Source organism: Mirounga leonina, unplaced genomic scaffold (assembly GCF_011800145.1).
Source record: "Mirounga leonina isolate KUSES-001 unplaced genomic scaffold, KU_Mleo_1.0 Mir_180, whole genome shotgun sequence".
NCBI classification, from domain to species: domain Eukaryota; kingdom Metazoa; phylum Chordata; class Mammalia; order Carnivora; family Phocidae; genus Mirounga; species Mirounga leonina.
Genome location: NW_023270469.1, coordinates 13,629,459 through 13,647,901, shown reverse-complemented (window position 1 = coordinate 13,647,901; position 18,443 = coordinate 13,629,459). Strand labels below are relative to the sequence as shown.

General features: G+C 42.6%; 1 protein-coding gene and 1 pseudogene across 6 annotated transcripts in view; both read left to right on the top strand.

Annotated features, from left to right (window-relative positions):
• The window catches only part of LOC118023416, a 14,024-nt pseudogene extending 10,661 nt beyond the window's left edge, over positions 1–3,363 (top strand).
• The window catches only part of ZNF19 (zinc finger protein 19), a 20,753-nt gene extending 2,310 nt beyond the window's left edge, over positions 1–18,443 (top strand). Inside the window, exons 1-6 of one of the 6 annotated variants that reach the window (XM_035024837.1) lie at positions 9,994–10,018; positions 10,357–10,421; positions 10,552–10,693; positions 12,379–12,464; positions 12,996–13,109; positions 16,971–18,443. In XM_035024837.1, coding sequence (XP_034880728.1) covers positions 12,431–12,464; positions 12,996–13,109; positions 16,971–18,076 — 1,254 coding nt within the window. In that variant the 5' untranslated portion in view covers positions 9,994–10,018; positions 10,357–10,421; positions 10,552–10,693; positions 12,379–12,430 and the 3' untranslated portion in view covers positions 18,077–18,443. Of the gene's footprint in view, positions 1–5,211; positions 8,115–9,993; positions 10,422–10,548; positions 10,694–12,337; positions 12,465–12,995; positions 13,110–16,970 lie in introns of those variants that run through there. The other 5 variants (XM_035024833.1, XM_035024834.1, XM_035024836.1 and 2 more) reach the window with 5 other exon arrangements.

Here is an 18,443-nt window from a genome sequence, read left to right as displayed (position 1 = left end):
AGAAGCCCGTGAGGTAAGTGGGATATGAACATGTTAGGGAAACACTTACCTTCTTTTGTGAGGTTTAGGAATGAAAGGAAGACTGTAAACAGTAGCTTTAAGGCAGTGTTCTGCAGACATTTTTTTACTGTAACCTACAGTAAGAAATACAACTTAAGTCACAACCTAGTATATATCCTTTTACAAATAACTGAAGCCAGAGTTTCAGATTTAGAGCTTACCTTTCCTGTTTGCTCTGACACCTGGTATTCTCTATTAATTCTCTATTCAAATCTAGTCTGATGTCTTTCACTTCTTAAAAAGTTTCTTCTTGCAACCTGCCACATTTATTTCATGATCTACTAGTGGTTCTCAAACAGTTGGAAAAAAAAAAAGAGCTAGTCTAGGAAAGGTAATTACCCTCAGGTGGACCTGAGTAGCTAAAGTCAGAAAAGGTGAAAGGGGGGCAGGGAGAGGATGTACCTGATGAGCTCCGTTAGAGGAGTGGGCAGAGCTGGGATCCAGGTGAGAGAGGGGGAGCCCTGAAGGGAATGTGGGAGATGGGTGCCACCCTGTGGGGGTGGATAGTGAGGAGGTTGAGGAGCACCTTTGAGGCAGTCTTGGTTTTCCCAGCGAGGAAGAGGTGATACTGACGGGAGGGTTAAGTGAGGGGCCAGTTGGAGGTTTAGGGAAAGTGGTGATTGCTTGAAAGTACTCTGGGGAGGCTGATAAGTTCAAATGATAGGGTTCTAGGGTATCAGGGAAAGAGGGGGTTTCTCTGTCATCTATTATTCTAATCTGGATTGTGTGACACTTGCTTTCTGCCAAACAGCAAGGGAAAAGATACATGAGAATTGACTTCCAGGTTCCACATTGTTCTGGTCACTGTTTTTCAGATTGTTATTTCCCTGTTTGTTCACAGTTTCAGCTATCTCCTTGCTCCTGTTTCCCTTCTGCAGAAGCCCGCTCCTCCAAATTCACATGCACATAGGCATGTGCAGAGAACTGGGTAGATCACCCCCACTCCCTATTAAAACAGAACTTATCAGCCATTATGTTATAACATGGATCCAGTTAACTTTCAGGTCATAATAATTTTATTATTGTAGTACATAAGTTGTATGCCTTTTTTTTTTTTTTCTGAGAGGGGGTGAGTGGGGTGGGGGAGCGCAGAGGACCAAGAGGGAGAGGGAGAGAGAGAGGATCTTAAGCAGGCTCCACGCCCAGTGTGGAGCCTGACTCGGGGCTCCATCTCATGACCCTGAGATCATGATCTGAGCTGAAATCAAGAGTGGGATGCTTAACTGACTGAGCCACCCAGGCACCCCTGTATGCCTATTTATACAGACAACAAATAATTATTCAGTCATTTATTTTATCACATTTATTTAGTATCTACTGTGTGTCAGGAATTGTTCAAGACACCTAGGATACAGCAAAAAAGAAAACAAAGCCTTTGCTTTTGTGGAGCTTATGTTCTAGTGGTTTAAGATCAAGGGCAGCTAATTTGTAAAAAAAAAAAAAAAAAAACCAAACCCAGAGGATAAACAGGCATTCTGCATATAATGTTATTTTGCACATGGCATAAAAATGCTAATATCTGCTTTTAACCACAAATGTTTAATTAAGAAGAGTACAAATTGATAAAGATCAACACTTGAATATGAAATTTAACTCGGTTTTAGAAAAAAATGGGTTGAATTTCAAAAAACTTAATGACAATGTCCTCCAATCTTTGGAAATACAAATGCCACTAGACAGCCTGTTCCTGTTATCTTTTTCTCATCTGAGGCTTTCCTGTTCCTCAGTATGCAAAGACGAGCACTGTGCAGTCTCCTGGGCCTTAAAGAAAACTGTGTTCTCCTCTTCCTAAGAGGTTGAGCAGACACGTTTTGAGTCCCACAACAGCACATACTCAGCCATTTCTAACAGATGGCATGTGCTCAACTCTTGTAGCCCACCAGGTGTTGCCTCTTGCTCCAGATTCTGTGCTGTTTCCTCCAGAGCATTTTCAAGCATTTAAGTACTATGAAGTCACAAGTTATTGGGGACATACAGGTCTGGAGAAGCATAAGAAGCAGTCTTTTTTGTTGGGAAGTGTAGTGACCTGGATTCAAAATCTCATTTCCTATTCCACAGCTACTATTTTCTGCCTCTGTTATATTTGGCTCTTCCGGTTTAATAGGTTTATATTTCTGGCAGGCTACATGGAGTTTGGAATAGTAATCTCCGGAGGCTCTATACTTTAGTGCTCTATTGTTTCCAGTATAATTCTCAGGTGGCATGTGTCTTCCATTTCTCATGCCAGATGCTGAGACCAACATTGACAGTGAGTCCACATCAACTCAGGGAATTTCTGAAGAAAGAGATGTGATGATATCACATGGGCTGCCACAGAGTGTTTCTCAGGAAAGTGACTTTCCAGAAACATGTGAACTGGAGAAACACCAGGAAATCCCCACAGTGAAAAATATTAAAAGAAAGGATGAGAGAATCCTCTGTGCAAGGAAACCCTTCAGATGTGAGGAATGTGGGAGATGCTTCAGCTTTTTTTCTTACTATGTTAGACACTAGAGAATCCACACCGGGGAGAAACCCTACCCATGTGAGGAGTGTGGGAAATCCTTTAATGGCAATTCTTCATTAATTCGGCACTAGAGAATCCACACTGGAGAGAAACCCTACCAGTGTGAGGAATGTGGGTGAGCCTTTAATAATAGTGCAAATCTGATCAGGCATCAGAGAATCCACAGTGGGGACAGGCCCTATCTCTGCACGGAGTATGGAAATGGCTTCCCCAGTAGTTCTGAGTTGGTTATACACCAGAGAATCCACACTGGGGAGAAACCATATGAGTGTAATGAGTGTGGAAAAGCTTTCGGTGTTAAGTCAACATTAAGTCGGCATCAGAGAATCCACAGCGGAAAGAAACCATATGAGTGTCTCAAGTGTGGGAAAACCTTTAGGACTTCCTCCCAGCTACATCATCATGGTGTGCTCACCCTAGAGAGAGGCCTGTCCTGGACCTCAGTTCCTTTGGCTTCCCAACATTTTTTACCCCCTTTTCATGGTAGTTCCTGCCCTGCTTTTTTGGAAGGCCACTTAGCCCTCACTCACCAGTTGATGTGGTAGATAGGTGCAAGGGTGGAACTTGTGGCCTAGTCTAGCCCGTCAATACTGTTCCTTCACCCAGCCACAGTGATGGGTGCAGGTGACCAGGTTCATCCAGTCAGGGGCAAAACCTACCCTGGTTTTGTTGGACTTATTCTGCTGGACTCGGATGTTAGCCTTGAGCCATCATGAAGGGTGAGAAGAGGCCAGCCCTGCAGGTAAGAGAGAAATGAAGAGAACCAAATCTACGTCTGGGTTTTTCAGTGACATGAATCAATAAATTTCAATTTTTTTTTTTTTTTAAGATTTTATTTATTTATTCGACAGAGAGAGAGACAGCGAGAGCAGGAACACAAGCAGGGGCAGAGAGAGAGGGACAAGCAGGCTCCCCGCTGAACAGAGAGCCCAACGCGAGGCTCGATCCCAGGACCCTGGGATCATGACCTGAGCTGAAGGCAGCCGCTTAACCGACTGAGCCACCCAGGCGCCCCAATAAATTTCAATTTTTTGCTTAAGTAGTTTTGAGTTGGGTTTTCTTTCCTTGGTGATACTGAGCCATTTCAGTGTCTCACATGTTTCAAAGCCTTCAGAGTTAACATAAACTTGATTTGGCATCACTGAGTCCATGGTATAAAGAAACTTTTCATATGTGTGATATGTTGGAAACACTGTAGCTGTGATTCTGATGGTTTGCACAGAGGCAAACACTCAAGTAGTTTGAATGTGGGAAAGCCATTAACCCTCAGTTAAGCCAGGTATCCCAAATGGATGGAAGTTAAAGCAATTTAAGCACTGTAATGAAAATTTCAAGTTACTATAGGTGCTTTTCTTTGTTTTGTTCTTAAGTAGGCTCCATGCCCAACGTAGGACTCAAACTCATGACCTGAGATCAAGAGTCACATGTTCTACCGACTGAGCCAGCCAGGTGTCCCTTCAAGTTAACTATAAAACTAAATTTCTATCAGTGAATATTCTGTAGGGAAGATGCATGTATTAAATGGAAAGCCTTGTTTACTTCCTACTCAGTTTCTGACAGGAGTTGATGCTGAATTTTTCATCTTATTTTAGATCTTACAGAATGCTTCCTTTTTGACCTATCTATAGTTAATTATACTATTCTTTTCCTAATATTTAGTCATATTTATATTCTCATAATCTTAGTTGGATTTGGTAGTACACATTTCTTTATATCTTGCTGGATAGTATTTGTTAATATTTTAGGATATTGTCATCTACATTCATATGTGTGATTGTCCTATAATTTTTTTCCATCTTTGTCAAGATTTGGGAACTGAGTTATATGAGATTGCTAGAAATAGCTAGGAGGCTGTTCTTTTTCTGTACTTTAGAGAAGTTTCAAAAGCCTAGCAATTATCTGTTCCTCAGAAATTTGGAAAAAAGTCCACCTAATAATGCTGGCTGGGCCAGTCGCTTTTGTTGGGGGTAGTGTAGAGGACAAGAGATCTTTGATTACTTTATCAGTTCCTTCTATGATATTGATCCAATTACACTGTCTATTCTTGAACCAATGTTGGTAATTTATAATTTCTTACTGACATTTACAAATCATTAGCCCTGCCTTTTACCCAGACTATCTTATTTAAAAAATATGTATTTTCAATATATGTTCCTTGGCATTCCTAAATTTGTTGGTTGACAAAATCTATATGAAGATTTTTTATTACTCATATATTTGCATGCAAAGGCTTGACATTTGTCCTTATAATGCCTAGAATAGCATGGCTGCCATGACCTTTGATTTGGTTAGGGGACTCTAATAACTGAGGAAATGGCCTTTGTTATCCATCTAAAGCAGGGTTTCTCAAACTTGACACTATCAATATTTGGGACCTGATAATTTTTTGTTGGTGCTGTCCTGTGCATTGTAGGATGTTTAGCTTACCCACTAACATCTACCACTACATACTATTTGTAACACTCTGCCTGACCCCAGTCATGAAAATAAAAATTGTCTCCACTGATCTAGAGAGACCCTAAAGGTATATTTTTGTAAAAATAAGGAGCAAATCCTCTTCTTTGCATGCATGTTAGTTTGTGCCTTGTTATGTCCCATGCCTCCCTGTATTGTCATCTACTTGTCGTGACAGTTCTCAATTCCAGACTTAACCTGCTGCCTGAAATCTTGCCCTGAGAAGACAGCTTTATCATCTCCTTATTTGACAGCAATCCGCCCAGTGGGGAGGACACTGGGAGGTCATCTTTTAGTAATGGACTTAAAATTGTGCAGACGCACCAAAAGTGATTCAGGCAAAGAAATGGTTGAAGTCACTTGAGTCAAGGTTTGTTTGTTTCAGTTGTTGCCTCTCCAAAGAATATTAGCCTTTTATTTGTTATAGCTGTTCTTTAATAAACACTAATAGCCAGTAACATTGTGTGTGCTTTCCTATGTTAGGTAATCCCCGTTAACTGGATCCTCCCAGCAGCCTTTGAAGTAGATACTGTTACCTTGTTTCACCTAGGAAATTGAAAAACAGGTTAAATAGGTTGCCCAAAGATACACCTAATAAGTGGAAGAGCAGAGACTCAGACCCGAGTGGTCTGACTTCGGAGCCCATGTGCAAACCATTACACAGTATTGCCCTCCTGTCTCCACTGCCTTTTTTTTTTTTTTTTTTTAAGCTTTATTGTATTGTTGACATACAGTTGAATCATCTTGTTGACTTCTACAAAAGGTCTTGCTGGGATTTTGATTGGATTGCTTTGAATGTATAGATCAATTGGGGAGATGTGACATCTTAACAAATTTGTTTTTCAGTCAATGAACACTGTATCTCTCTGTTTATTAGGTATTCTTTCATTTGTCATTATTTTGTAGTTTTCAGCATGCATTGGACATATTTTGTTAGATTTATACCTAAATATTTTGTGATTTAAGTTCTAATTCTCACCTGTAAGTCACCTGTGACAGTAATTGTTCACCTGCCATTCACCTGTGACAGTAATCTTGCTATATTTACTAAATGATTTGAATTAAAAAAAGACTTGCATAAAAATCAATAAAATATCATGGAGAAACAGGGCACCTAAGTTCAAGCCTTGGTAGGAGGCATCTGCTAATGCTCATGGCCAGGGTTGAAAGATGGCGCAGTATGTAGTTTGTCTAAAGCACTTCAAAATACAACTCAAATCACACTGCTTCTCTGCGTGGAGTGGTCATTTACCAGAGATAATTGAGACATTTCTTCTCATTGGGGTAGTCTTTTTTTTGTTGTTGAGAGTTTGTGTAGATTAAAAGTATAGCAACCCCCTCCCCCAAGCAAAAAAATCAAGCTCTTCCCAAGTCTTGCCACTGAACAAACACATAGGTTTCCATTATTCTGAAGACTAATAAAATTACCAACAATAAAGACTTTGTTTCATGTCCAGATTTAATGGACATTATATGATGTAAATACTGAGAATAGGCAAGTCTGTAGAGTCAGAAAGTAAATCAGGAGTTGTCTGGGAATGGAGGAAAGCTTTACATTGGGTTGTATTAATTTTCTGTTCCTGCTGTAACAAATTACCAGTGAACAGTGACTTGAAACAACCCACATTTATTCTATTTATTTATTAATTTATCTTATAGTTCTAGAAGTCAGAAGTCCAAAATGGGTTTCACTGGGCTAAATTCAAAGTGTTGGCTAAGGAAAGACTTTATTTTCTTGCCTTTTCCAGTTTCTAGAGGCCACTTTTCTTGATTCGTGGCTCTTTCCCTCCAGCTTCAAAGCCAGTGATGTTGGGACAAGTTTCTCTCAAACTGTCACCTCTGTGGTTCTCTCTTCCAATGACCTCTTCCACTTTTAAGGAGTCTTATGATTACATTGGGCCCATCTAGATAATCCAAGATAATCTTATTTTCAAATCAACCGATAAGCAACTTAATTCCATCTGCAGACTTAATGTTTCTTTATTATGTAAGCCAACATACAAGTTCCAGACATCTTTGAGAGGAACATTATTCTGCCTATCACAGGGAAGATGGAAAGTGAGTGCTAGTGCTGATAGTTACGAGGTTTCTTTTTGGGGATGAAAATGTTCTAAAATTGTGGTGATGGTTGTGCAATTCTTTGAATGTACCAAAAACTACTAAGTTCTGTACTATAGATGGATGCATTGTATGGGATATGAATTACATTTTAATAAAGCAAGTGTGTGTGTGTGTATTCAGTATTTCTAAAACCAAATTCTGTAATCTTCCTGCCTGAAACCAACTTCTTTTCCTGAGTTCCTGAAGTAATTGAATCTTGGTTAATGACCCCTTCATCTATCAGGTCACCCAAACTTTATGGCTAGAATAGATTGCTCCCTCTCCTCATATCTATTATTCAAACTTTTTAAAAATCTCCACTGTTTTCACTTCCTAAATAGTTCTAAAGTAATATCCCTTCGCAATCCTGGTCTTTCTTACTGTGACTGGATCTTTACCCCTAAGGAGGACTTTTTTTTTTTTTTTTTTTTTTTTTTTGCCTAACGACCTCTTTGGCATTGTGATGACATCTGTGGACCGCTCTGAAACTATTTATATTAAAATCAGTTAAATGGCTTAAAAAAATAAATCTGTGATACATTAATATACGTGTCTTTATCACTGTGGTGAAATGAAATGACGTGATCTAAAGGTGAGCCCTCATAACAACGATGATCACTTCAAATAAGGGATGAGAATAGCTTGTATTTTGAGATACCTGCATCAGCTGTGATGTGGTATGAAAATATCTGTGATTTCAATTGGTGACAAAGTCACAGGTACTGCTGATAGTACTGCGGTTTGTTGCCAACACATAATTGAAGGAAATGCTAAATTTCGGTTAGAGATCAGCGAAAACAGTCAACTTTCCCTGCCATTCAAGGTCTGCGAGGACCGCAGGTTAAGAAGCCTCGCCCGCCCCCCTGGGGCTCAAAGCCAGGGGACCACCGAGCGGCGCGCTCTGGCGTCCTAGAGAGGAAGCACGTGCGGCTGGGGCTACGCGGCCTGCGCGGTGACGCGCTTCCGGTCACGCCGCACATGGCGCCTTTCTGAGGTGAGTGGTGCGCTTTGTGGCCGGGTCGTCTCTCTTAGGGGCGCACCCTTCGCCCCTCCTGCGGCCCTGAAGCAGCGGTGGAGGGAGGCGGAGGCTGCCTGCGGGCCGGTTCCGTCCTCCCTCGGGTGCCTTTGCTCGCCTCAGCCCGCGGCGGCCGCTTTGGGGCGAGGAGCTGTGGACGGAAAGGAGACGCCCTGTGTGCCCGACACAGCTGCAGAGCCCTGCCCGTCGGGCCCGCCTCTACTTACCTAGCAGCTGCATGGCAGCCCCTGCTCCAGGTTCCCGGGACGCGGCTGTAAAGGAGCCGAGCGTGGGCCCCGCCCTCAGGGAGCTTTCAGTTTAATGGGAAAGTCACGTAGTAATCGAACCTGATGGGTTCACCCTACCTGCTTGTAACCCAGTAGCTGCGGCCTCTTGCTTTTGGGCGAAGACCAACCCTTTACGTGTGCACAGGTCCCTGCATGGCTTCATCTTCTGCAACTTCTACAACCTCGTTTTGCAGCACGCTCTCCTCGGCTGTGCTACAGCCTTCTTGGCTTTTCGCCTCCAGAACATGCATTTTTAACCTAGTTAGTTCCTATCCCTAAGTCTTCCCATCTAGGATAGATTGCCCCGGCACTAATCAGAATTGTTATCCTGAAGTTACTTATGAGACTCTCTGATTAGTGTGTGTCTTTCCTTTAGACAGAGCTCCGTGACAGAAGGTCGCATCCGTTTTTCCTCTCTCCATTGCATCTCACACTTGGCCTGGAATGAATGAAGTATACATAAATGTTGAGTGTAGAAAGCACAAATTAATGCAAATGTGTGATCTCAAACTGGGAGACGTATACAGTAAAGTGAACACAGTATGAGTGTAGTGTTTAACATGGGAAGCCGACTTGGTTTGTAGAGGATGATCTGAAGGATGATCTAGTATTACTAGGTGAAGAAGGGTCAGGCTGCTGGAGAGTATTGTAGGCAGACAGTATCAGTTACAAAGGTCCTAAAGTTGGAGACGAGTAGTTCATACAGAGGCAACAGCAGGTACAAAGGCCCTGAGTTAGTATAGTAGAGGGAACTGAAGGAAGGCCAGAGTGGCTAAACAAAGGAGGAGGGTGGCACAAGATGAGGCTAGCAGGAAATTACAGCATGCAGTGAGGTTAGGGAAGATGCTGGCTTTTTGGCAGAATATGACTGCTTAGCACAAAGTGTAGGGGATGATATAATTAAAGTAATAACCCAGCATTTGGGAAAGTTGAGGTGGCCTTTCAGGGTCCTTTGCTAATCAGTTTTGGTCATCACTGGGTTCTAGAATGGAGTGGTTAACAAAAAGATGCCGGCCCCAAGGTCTAAGAAAAGGAAGACTTACTCTGTGATTCTTTTTCTGAATTTCCTTGGTGACTATTCCATATTAACCTCAGAATGTTATAAAAGAGGTCCTTTTGGGCTTATAATTGGAAGTGATCTAGTGTAGTTAACTGAAAACGTGTCTTTGGAATCAGGCACATCTGGTTGGAATCCAAGTTCATCCACCTCCTGTGACCTTGGTAAAGAAAATTATTCTCATAGCCTTGTTTTCTCATTTGGGAAAAAGAAAATTAAGAGGATTAAAGTGGAGCCTGAATGAAGGGATATGTATTTTATGTATTTTACATCTGAGAACATTTTTTTTTTAACTTTTTAGGTTTCTCAGTAAAAGTTATTTTATTTATTTATTTATTTATTTATTTATTTGACAGTGTAAGAGCACGAGCAGGGGGAGGAGCAGAGGGAAGGGACAAGCAGACTCCGCACTGAGGGGGGAACCCAACGTGGGACTGGCTCCCATGACCCCTAGATCATGACCTGAGCTGAAATCAAGAGTCAGACGCTTAACCGACTGAGCCACCGAGGGGCCCCAAAGTTTATGTTTAAAAATAAAGGTCTGGGTTTCCTCTTGTTAGGTTTTGATTTTGTTTTTGCTTGTTTTGCTCTTTGTGTACTCCTATTCTCCCTGTACTTACATCTTACCCAGGACAGGAAGCATGGTTTGATGGTGGTACAGGCTCTGGTGCCCGAGGGCAAGTTACTTACCCTTTCAAAATCTGTTTCTTCTGAATTCAAACTTCATTGTATGGTGTGGGTTGAAAGAAATATATGCCACTTATCCAGTGGGCATTGGGTAAATGATGGCAGTATTGTTATTGGCCATAGGTTTGTTGGTTTAAAGGAGAGCCTTTGGGCCAGGCTCACTCATGGTTCTCTTTGCTTCTTCCCTCAGCCCCTGCCCTCCACTGAGAGGGAGCCCAGGTGATGGCAGCCATGTCCCTGAACGCCTGGCACCAGGTGAGCTGTGATTCCCTAAGGTTAGCCTTCAGAGATCTAATTTGAAGGAAATGGGGCATGAGAGGGATAATTCTGGAAAGACTCTTAGAACCAAAGCAGCAGGAAGGCATCTCTTGATTCTCTTCAGTAGGACTGGATGTTGGGGAGAAAGCTGATGGTGAGGGGCTAAGCAGCCAGAAGCCCTGCAGACATTGGCTGGAGAGAGTGTCCGGGGAATCAGAAGTACAGTCTCCTGTTCTCCAAGGATCTCTGCTGAACTGAAGAGCCCCCAGGTTCAGTAGGGACTCCCATGGAGGGATCTCTGAGAATGAGGGACTTGGGTTGGTGGTAGAAATATCTGGTGTTTGGTGGGGGTGATCGAGATCAGTGAGGTTGCAAGGTTCTTGGGAGGTGGGGGCAGAGGGCCAGTAGAAGGAATACAAGAAAAGGGGGCCTCTAGCCTTTGTCCTCTCAAAGAAGTTTGGGTTTCATAATCAGGGAAAATACATCACCCTTAAGGTCAGTGCTGCTGGCTAAGGTGAGGCACCAGCAGACTATGACGGGGAAAATCTGCACTAGGACAGGACACCTGAATTTAGGGATCCCATCAGGCCTCTGTGGACTTGAGCTAATCACTTGAACTCTGTATTTTGATGGACTTCATCTGTTAAGTGAACATTAGGTACCTTACATTTGTGGGACTGGGAAATTGATTTCTTGAGTTGTAGCTCACTTTTTGACTGGGGAGTTGCTAGGTATTGATTACCATTTCCTCTTCCTGGGACTTATTTATCCAATAACTTAGCATCCATGAACTGTATCCCAAGTCCCAATCCTGGGTTTCTGACATCTGGAAGGTCCCTCTTCCTGACTTTAATTGATGCAGTGTCTTCCCTATAGCTTCCACCCTCTTCTGATCTTCTGTAAGTATTGGTGAGTCACTGGTACCACCATATCACAGTCCTCACCACTCAGTTTCCAGACTGCTGAGCAGTTGTTGACTCATTCTCCCTTCATACCACTTCTAGAGAGGAACCAAGTCCAACTCCTGCCTGCTATCTCTTCCACTTGTCCAACAAGTCCACTCCTGCCTGCTGTCTCTTCCACTAAGCTCTCTGCTAGACGTTCTTGAATACAGGCAGTATAGCTTTTCTTTTTTTTTTTTTTTTTTTGCAGTATAGCTTTTCAAGCACAGATGGGGTTGGATGAGACAGGCTCATTAGAGCAAACCATGATGCTCTTCTTGTTAAGGTGGGCTTGAGGTTTGGGGCAGAATGAGCACTTGTGGGGTACAAATGGATTACCTGGGCACTGAGGCAGCGAAGAGGGATTAGGTAGGTCCTGACATGCTACCTGTGAGTGAGTGTGTAGACCGATTGAAGCTAATGTCCATTTGTAGATGTAACAACAAAAGATTAAAAGTATTTATAAGGGGCGCCTGGGTGGCTCAGTCATTAAGCGTCTGCCTTTGGCTCAGGTCCTGATCCCAGGGTCCTGGGATCAAGCCCCGCATCGGGCTCCCTGCTCTGCGGGAAGCCTGCTTCTCCCTCTCCCACTCCCCCTGCTTGTGTTCCTTCTCTGGCTGTGTCTCTCTCTGTCAAATAAATAAATAAAATCTTTAAAAAAAAAAAAAAGTATTTATAAAACCAAGGAATTTGCTTTAGGAAGTTTAATTAATGGGAGATTTTCCAAGGTTTTTGAAATGTTACCATGTTTTAGAATAGTACATTTCATGTCTTAATGGAAGCTCTTCTGTTAGAGAAGTTTCAGATTTTTGGTTGTAAAAATAGTCATTTAATGTTCTAACATCCAGTTTCTTCATTTTTTCTCATTAGCCATCCCTATTAGGACCCCTCCCTCATACTGTTCCCTATGCCCTGCACTCTGTCCCTGAGTCAGAAAGTTGGCTCTGGGGCAGCAGGAACCTTTTGTTTTAGGAGTTGGTGACCTTTAAGGATGTGGCTGTCTACTTTACCAGGACAGAATGGGCTGGTCTTTCTCCTGCACAGAAGGCCCTGTACAGAAGTGTTATGCTGGAGAATTATGGGAACTTGACATCCCTTGGTAAGGCTGCTTTCCTCCTGGGACTCAGATCTGTGCTTTCCTGTTTCCTTCCTTGTTCTCTCCTAATAGGCTGGGTGTGCAGTGTAGAGAGGGAGGGATTGTCTCTAGTATCTTCCACTCTGTGGCTCCAGGGCTGAAACCAAATGACCCACTTCAAAGGTTGCTGGGTAGGGAGAGATACTGAGTCAGTTTGGTAGCAGTGTATGGAATTGTCCCCTGGTAAGAGTACATCCCATCCTTCAAGGGACTCTACACAGTAAAGAATACATACTTTCCATTGCCAGAGGTAAGTTCTTGTCTAGGGAAGGGTGTGACCCATTCCCTGTGTTTGCATATATCTTGTAGGATCTCACTAACTTACCTACTCTTAAGTAGGAAGGGATCACAGATGCTCAGTTTCTTGATCAAATCTTGGCTTTCCCCAATCCTGAGCCTTCTGTGGATCTTACTCTTATGGAGGCTCTTGGGGTTTTCCTTCTTTTGACACAGCAGACCCACAGCTGAAAGGTGCCATTTTCTCCCCATTTTCAGGATACCCAGTTCCCAAACCTGCCCTGATCTCACTTCTGGAGGGAGGGAATTTGCCTTGGGGCTTGGAGGCACAGGATAACCCATCTGCAGAGAGGACCAAAGACATCTGTAAAGGTAAGGAGGAAGGTTTAGAACTGGCAACTATGGAGCTTTATAGAGCAGTGTATTTTAAAATGAACCATGGTGGGAAGGATTTAAATAAAATGGATGATTTCTCCTAGTAAGTAAAATATGAAACCTTTTCCATTAATTTTAACTCTTATTAAGATAACAAGTTCCCCTTAGTAAATTTCATGTAATTTTTGAATCCATTACTCCTTTCTGAGTTTTGGCCTTTCCTATCTCAGTGGTCCTCCTTAGGACAGGATGGATTTGTTCACAGGTGGTTTTCAGCACTTGCCGTGTGCCAAGCTTTGTTTAAGAAGCTCTGGAGGATACATGCTATGGAGACAGATGTAAAGAACTTTAAAAAAAAATGTGTTAAGTGCTGTTCTTGGCATATAGGTATTGGGCTATGGGAGCACAGCAGAAGGAGAAGTTGGAGAAATTCCCATTTAGGAGCTTAAGTAAGCTTCTTCAGTAGCAGGCTGTATGTTCCAAATTTGACTTATGACAATGGATCCCATGTGAAAAAAAAGGTAGTCTCTGGCCTAAGAAAAGGAGTAGAGGATCCAGTAAATTGTTGGGAAGAATTTAGCAGTTTAATGTTCAGGGACAGTCACTTGGGGAGCATATTTTAAAATGGATATTTCTGGAGCACCTACAAGTATTTGTCTTTTCTAGTAAGCAGTGGGGGAGCGTGAAGCTTAGGACTCGAAGGCTAAATAAGACTTCCTAGAATCTGGGGCTGGCAGAGTCTACAGTATATCCTGACCCCCTTTACTCAGCCAGTGGTGTAGATGAATGTAGTTGGTGTGTCTTACCCACCCAGCCTTGTATGGAAAATCTAGAATTCAGAGTTGGTGGTGGACCTGAGGGCTCTATCCTAATGAACTTGGGGCTTGGGAACCAGAAGTGAAAGAGCAGGTAAAAGCAAACAAGGAGCAGGAGCAGTGACCCCTGCCACCGTGACCTTGCCTCTAGTGACATAGGCCCATATTTGGTTGTATTTGTGAAATATTAACATAGTATTTGCTGTGGATTGGCCTGAAGGAAATTGAAGGTATAGAATCTTGTTAAAAACCCTTACTACATGTCAAGTGTTAACTTTTGAGTGAGTAAATTGGAAAGGGGATAGTGGCAGTGCAAACAATAAAGAGGAAAGAGCATGTGGAGCTAACATTGACCAGATCTTATCAAAACTTGGCCATCAAAGAGGAGAATTGAGTCAGATAACCCTGGGAAGTCATGACATAAAAGAAACTTTTTAAATTCATGTGAATTCAGATCTGAGCACAGAGTCTGAGTTTCCTTTATATGTATAATTGGATGGCCAGAGCAGGCCACAGAGAAGGCAGGTGTAGAGTCTGAGATAAATGTCAGGTCTATAGGAGTAGATGCAAGGGTACTCTGCCAGAGTTTTAATTAAAATGACACCCAGAGAACAAAAAGAGCTGAATCTTAAATATTAAGGGATATTTAATTTTATTGAGATAGGGAGGAGAAAGTAGACAGAGGAGCGTCCCCAAGAGGGAACATGGACCTGAAGCCAAGGGTAGGAGTTTCAGGGTAGATACTTTGTAGAGAAGGAGTAAATGGGAGATGAGGAAATTGAGGCAGCACTTTATTTTTTATTTTTTTATTAACATATAATGTATTATTTGTTTCAGGGGTACAGGTCTGTGATTCAACAGTCTTACACAATTCACAGAGCTCACCGTAGCACATACCCTCCCCAGTGTCCATCACCAGCCACCCCATCCCTCCCACCCCCCCACCACTCCAGCAACCCTCAGTTTGTTTCCTGAGATTATAGGCAGCACTTTAGATAAGTTAATTTTGGTAAGTTTAGAAATGAAATGCAACCGTACCAACTCTTTTATTATGAGCTTCACCCTGTATATGCATTATGTACTTTGAGACTGGAGTTTCAAGAGACAAAATTTACCTTGGCATTGCAATGTATGTGAATTCTGTTCTAGGTTAGGCTAGTGTGTTTCATTTTAAAAATTGTCTGATAGTTACATACTATGTCCATTTCACAACTAATGGGTAAGCAGTTTGAAAAACACTACTATAAGAAAAAGTTGGGGGGCGCCTGGGTGGCTCAGTCGTTGAGCACCTGCCTTCGGCTCAGGTCATGGTCCCAGGGTCCTGGGATCGAGTCTCACACCAGGCTCCCTGCTCTGCGGGAAGCCTGCTTCTCTCTCTCCCACTCCCCCTGCTTGTGTTCCCTCTCTCACTGTGTCTCTCTCTGTCAAATAAATAAAATCTTTGAAAAAAGAAAAAAAGAAAAAGTTGGATGTGAAGGGATGATGGTTAAGCCCAAGTGGATTTGAGAATCTGCAGAAGGAGGTTGGTGATGAAGAGGAGGGATGACACAGCTGGTAGAGCAGTGTAGCAGGGGGAGGGAGGAGATGGCATCAGGGGTGATTGGGAAGTGTGAGACTTGAGAGGGAGCAGATGGCTTGTAATGAGTGGGTGTAGAAATGGAAGAGAAAGATGTTGAGGGCACTGCATCTGGGCAGCTTTGTTCTTTCAGCAGGAAGGTGGGGGTAATGGCTAGAGACCTAGGAAGGTGATGGCTTGGAAGAACTGCTGTGGGGATCCTGATCTAGATGATGGCAGATTATGGGGCAGCAGGAAAATAGAGTATTTTGGTCATTGATTGCCCAGTCCTGGTTTTATAACTGAGCACCCTGTTTACTTCAGTCTCCAGTGTCTCCTCTTCCACTGCCTTTCTCCAAGGGCTCTTACTCATTTAACACACACTTGAAGGACCAACTTGATTAGATGAGTCCCAGATACCTGAGATTAATGTTAAAATTAGTCCAACATTTTATATAAAATAGATTGACTTTGGGACACCTGGGTGGCTGAGTCAGTTAAGTGTCTGCCTTCGGCTCAGGTCATGATCCCGGGGTCCTGGGACTGAGCGCCGCATTGGGCTACTTGCTCAGCAGGGAGTCTGCTTCTCCCTCTGCCTGCCACTCCCCCTACTTGAGCACGCTTTCTTTCTCTGATAAATATATAAATAAAATCTTTTTAAAAAGTAGAATGACTTTAACGAGGTAAAATGGCATACAGTCTTGGAATACAAATGCCATTTTACAGGTGGCTGAAATGAGAACTACTCTGCAGTCTTTGTGTATCTAGGTAAACTGTATTCTTCCCTTTCCAAATAAAGTCTCTGCGTGCTTGAGATCCAGACTTTTGTGAGAGTCTGATAACAAGACGGGAATTGCCAGCAATTTTAGGGAGTTCATTGTCCTCTGTGGACCTGCAGTTAACAACCTTTGGGGGATGTCCTGTATTTAAGACCCTCTGAGTGTGATTTTCTTCTCTCCCTTGTCTTGTCACAGCCTAGTGCCTTTAATGCTTAGTGTCTCCAGGCTTTGGCGCTATTTATAGGGTATGGATTTTTTATTTATTTTTGGGTATGAATTTTTTAAAAGAACCTTTTTCCTTCATCACATTTGTATTCTGACTCTGTTCTGTTGTGCTTTCTGACTCTTGAGTCTTGCTAGCCCCAGTGTCACCACTTGCTCTTAGGGCCTGTGCCTTTGGCATTTTGTAGGCCTATGAATATGATAAGGTCAAGAGATACTAGAATGTACCAGAGAGAAGTTATTCAAAAAATACGGAGTCTGGAAAAGCTTAGGAAGCAATCTGATGTGTGCTGTGTATACCAATACCCTGTTTCTCCTTGACTGTTCTCTGTGTGATATTTGGCACTTTAATTTTAGTAGCCTGGTCTTGCTAGCAGTTCGATGTGGAGGTTGGAATAGTAATCTCTAAAGACCCTGTAATTTTTGATGCTTTTTGTTTGTTTCTAGCATAATTCTCAGGTGGCATTTGTGTTTTCTCTTTTATTAGATACTGAGACCAACGTTGGCAATGAGTCCACATCAACACAGGGAATTTCTGGAGAAAGAGATGTGATATTGTCACATGGTTTGCAGAAGAGTGTTGTTCAGGGAGCCAACTTTCTAGAAACCTGTGAACTGGAAAAGCACCAGGAAATCCCCACAGTGAAAAATATTAAAGGAAAGGTTCCAAGAATCCACTGTGCAAGAAAACCCTTCAGATGTGAGGAGTGTGGGAAATGCTTCAGTTATTTTTCTTACTATGTTAGACACCAGAGAATCCACACCGGGGAGAAACCCTTTGAGTGTAATGAGTGTGGAAAAGCCTTTAATGGCAATTCTTCATTAATTCGGCACCAGAGAATCCACACTGGAGAGAAGCCCTATCAATGTGAAGAGTGTGGGAGAGCCTTTAATGATAATGCAAATCTGATCAGGCATCAGAGAATCCACAGTGGGGACAGGCCCTTTCTCTGTGGAGAGTGTGGAAATAGTTTTACCAGTAGTTCCGAGTTTGTCATACATCAGAGAATCCACACTGGGGAGAAACCTTATGAGTGTAATGAGTGTGGAAAAGCTTTTGTTGGTAATTCACCACTACTTCGACATCAGAAAATCCACACTGGAGAGAAACCCTATGAATGTAATGAGTGTGGCAAAAGCTTTGGAAGGACTTCTCATCTTAGCCAACATCAGCGTATTCACACAGGGGAAAAGCCTTATTCTTGTAAAATATGTGGGCAGGCCTTCAATTTTCATACAAAACTAACTCGGCACCAGAGAGTCCACAGTGAGGAGAAACCCTTTGACTGTGTAGATTGTGGAAAAGCCTTTAGTGCTCAGGAACAATTAAAAAGGCATCTAAGGATCCATATTCAGGAATCTTCCTGTTTATGTGATGCCTGTGGTAAAGTCTTCGCTAGCAAAAGAAATTTTCTTCAGCATCAAAGAAACCATACTGCAGAGAAACCCTATGAGTGTGTCAAGTATGAAAAAACCTTTAGGACTTCTTCCAAGCTAGGTCATCATGAGCATGTTCACCCCGGAGAGAAACCTGTCGTCCTGGACATTTGTCATTTTGGCCTCCCAGAATTTTTCACCCCCTTTTACTGGTAATAGTACACTAAATTTCCCTTTGGATTTCATCTTCCACTCAGGAGCAGGATGTGTGACACAGGCCTGGCTCAGCTGCATGTTCCTTCCCCTAAGCCATAGCTGTTGGTTCAGATGTCAGTAGTTTACCCAACATGGTCCAATTACAGTCCCAGGACTCGGCAAGAGTTAATAGGAAGAACTAACTCTACTTTTTCCCCTTAGTCTTAAAGCTGAGAGGAACTCTTAGATTCTTGTGTAGGCTGAGGAGAAAGCACAGCAAAAAAGAAATCAGAGTTGAAGAGCAATCACCCTCAAAGCTTCTGTTTGAACAACTACATTAAACCATATCTGAAGCCAGAAGTACAGCTGGGTTTTTGAGTTCCAGTAA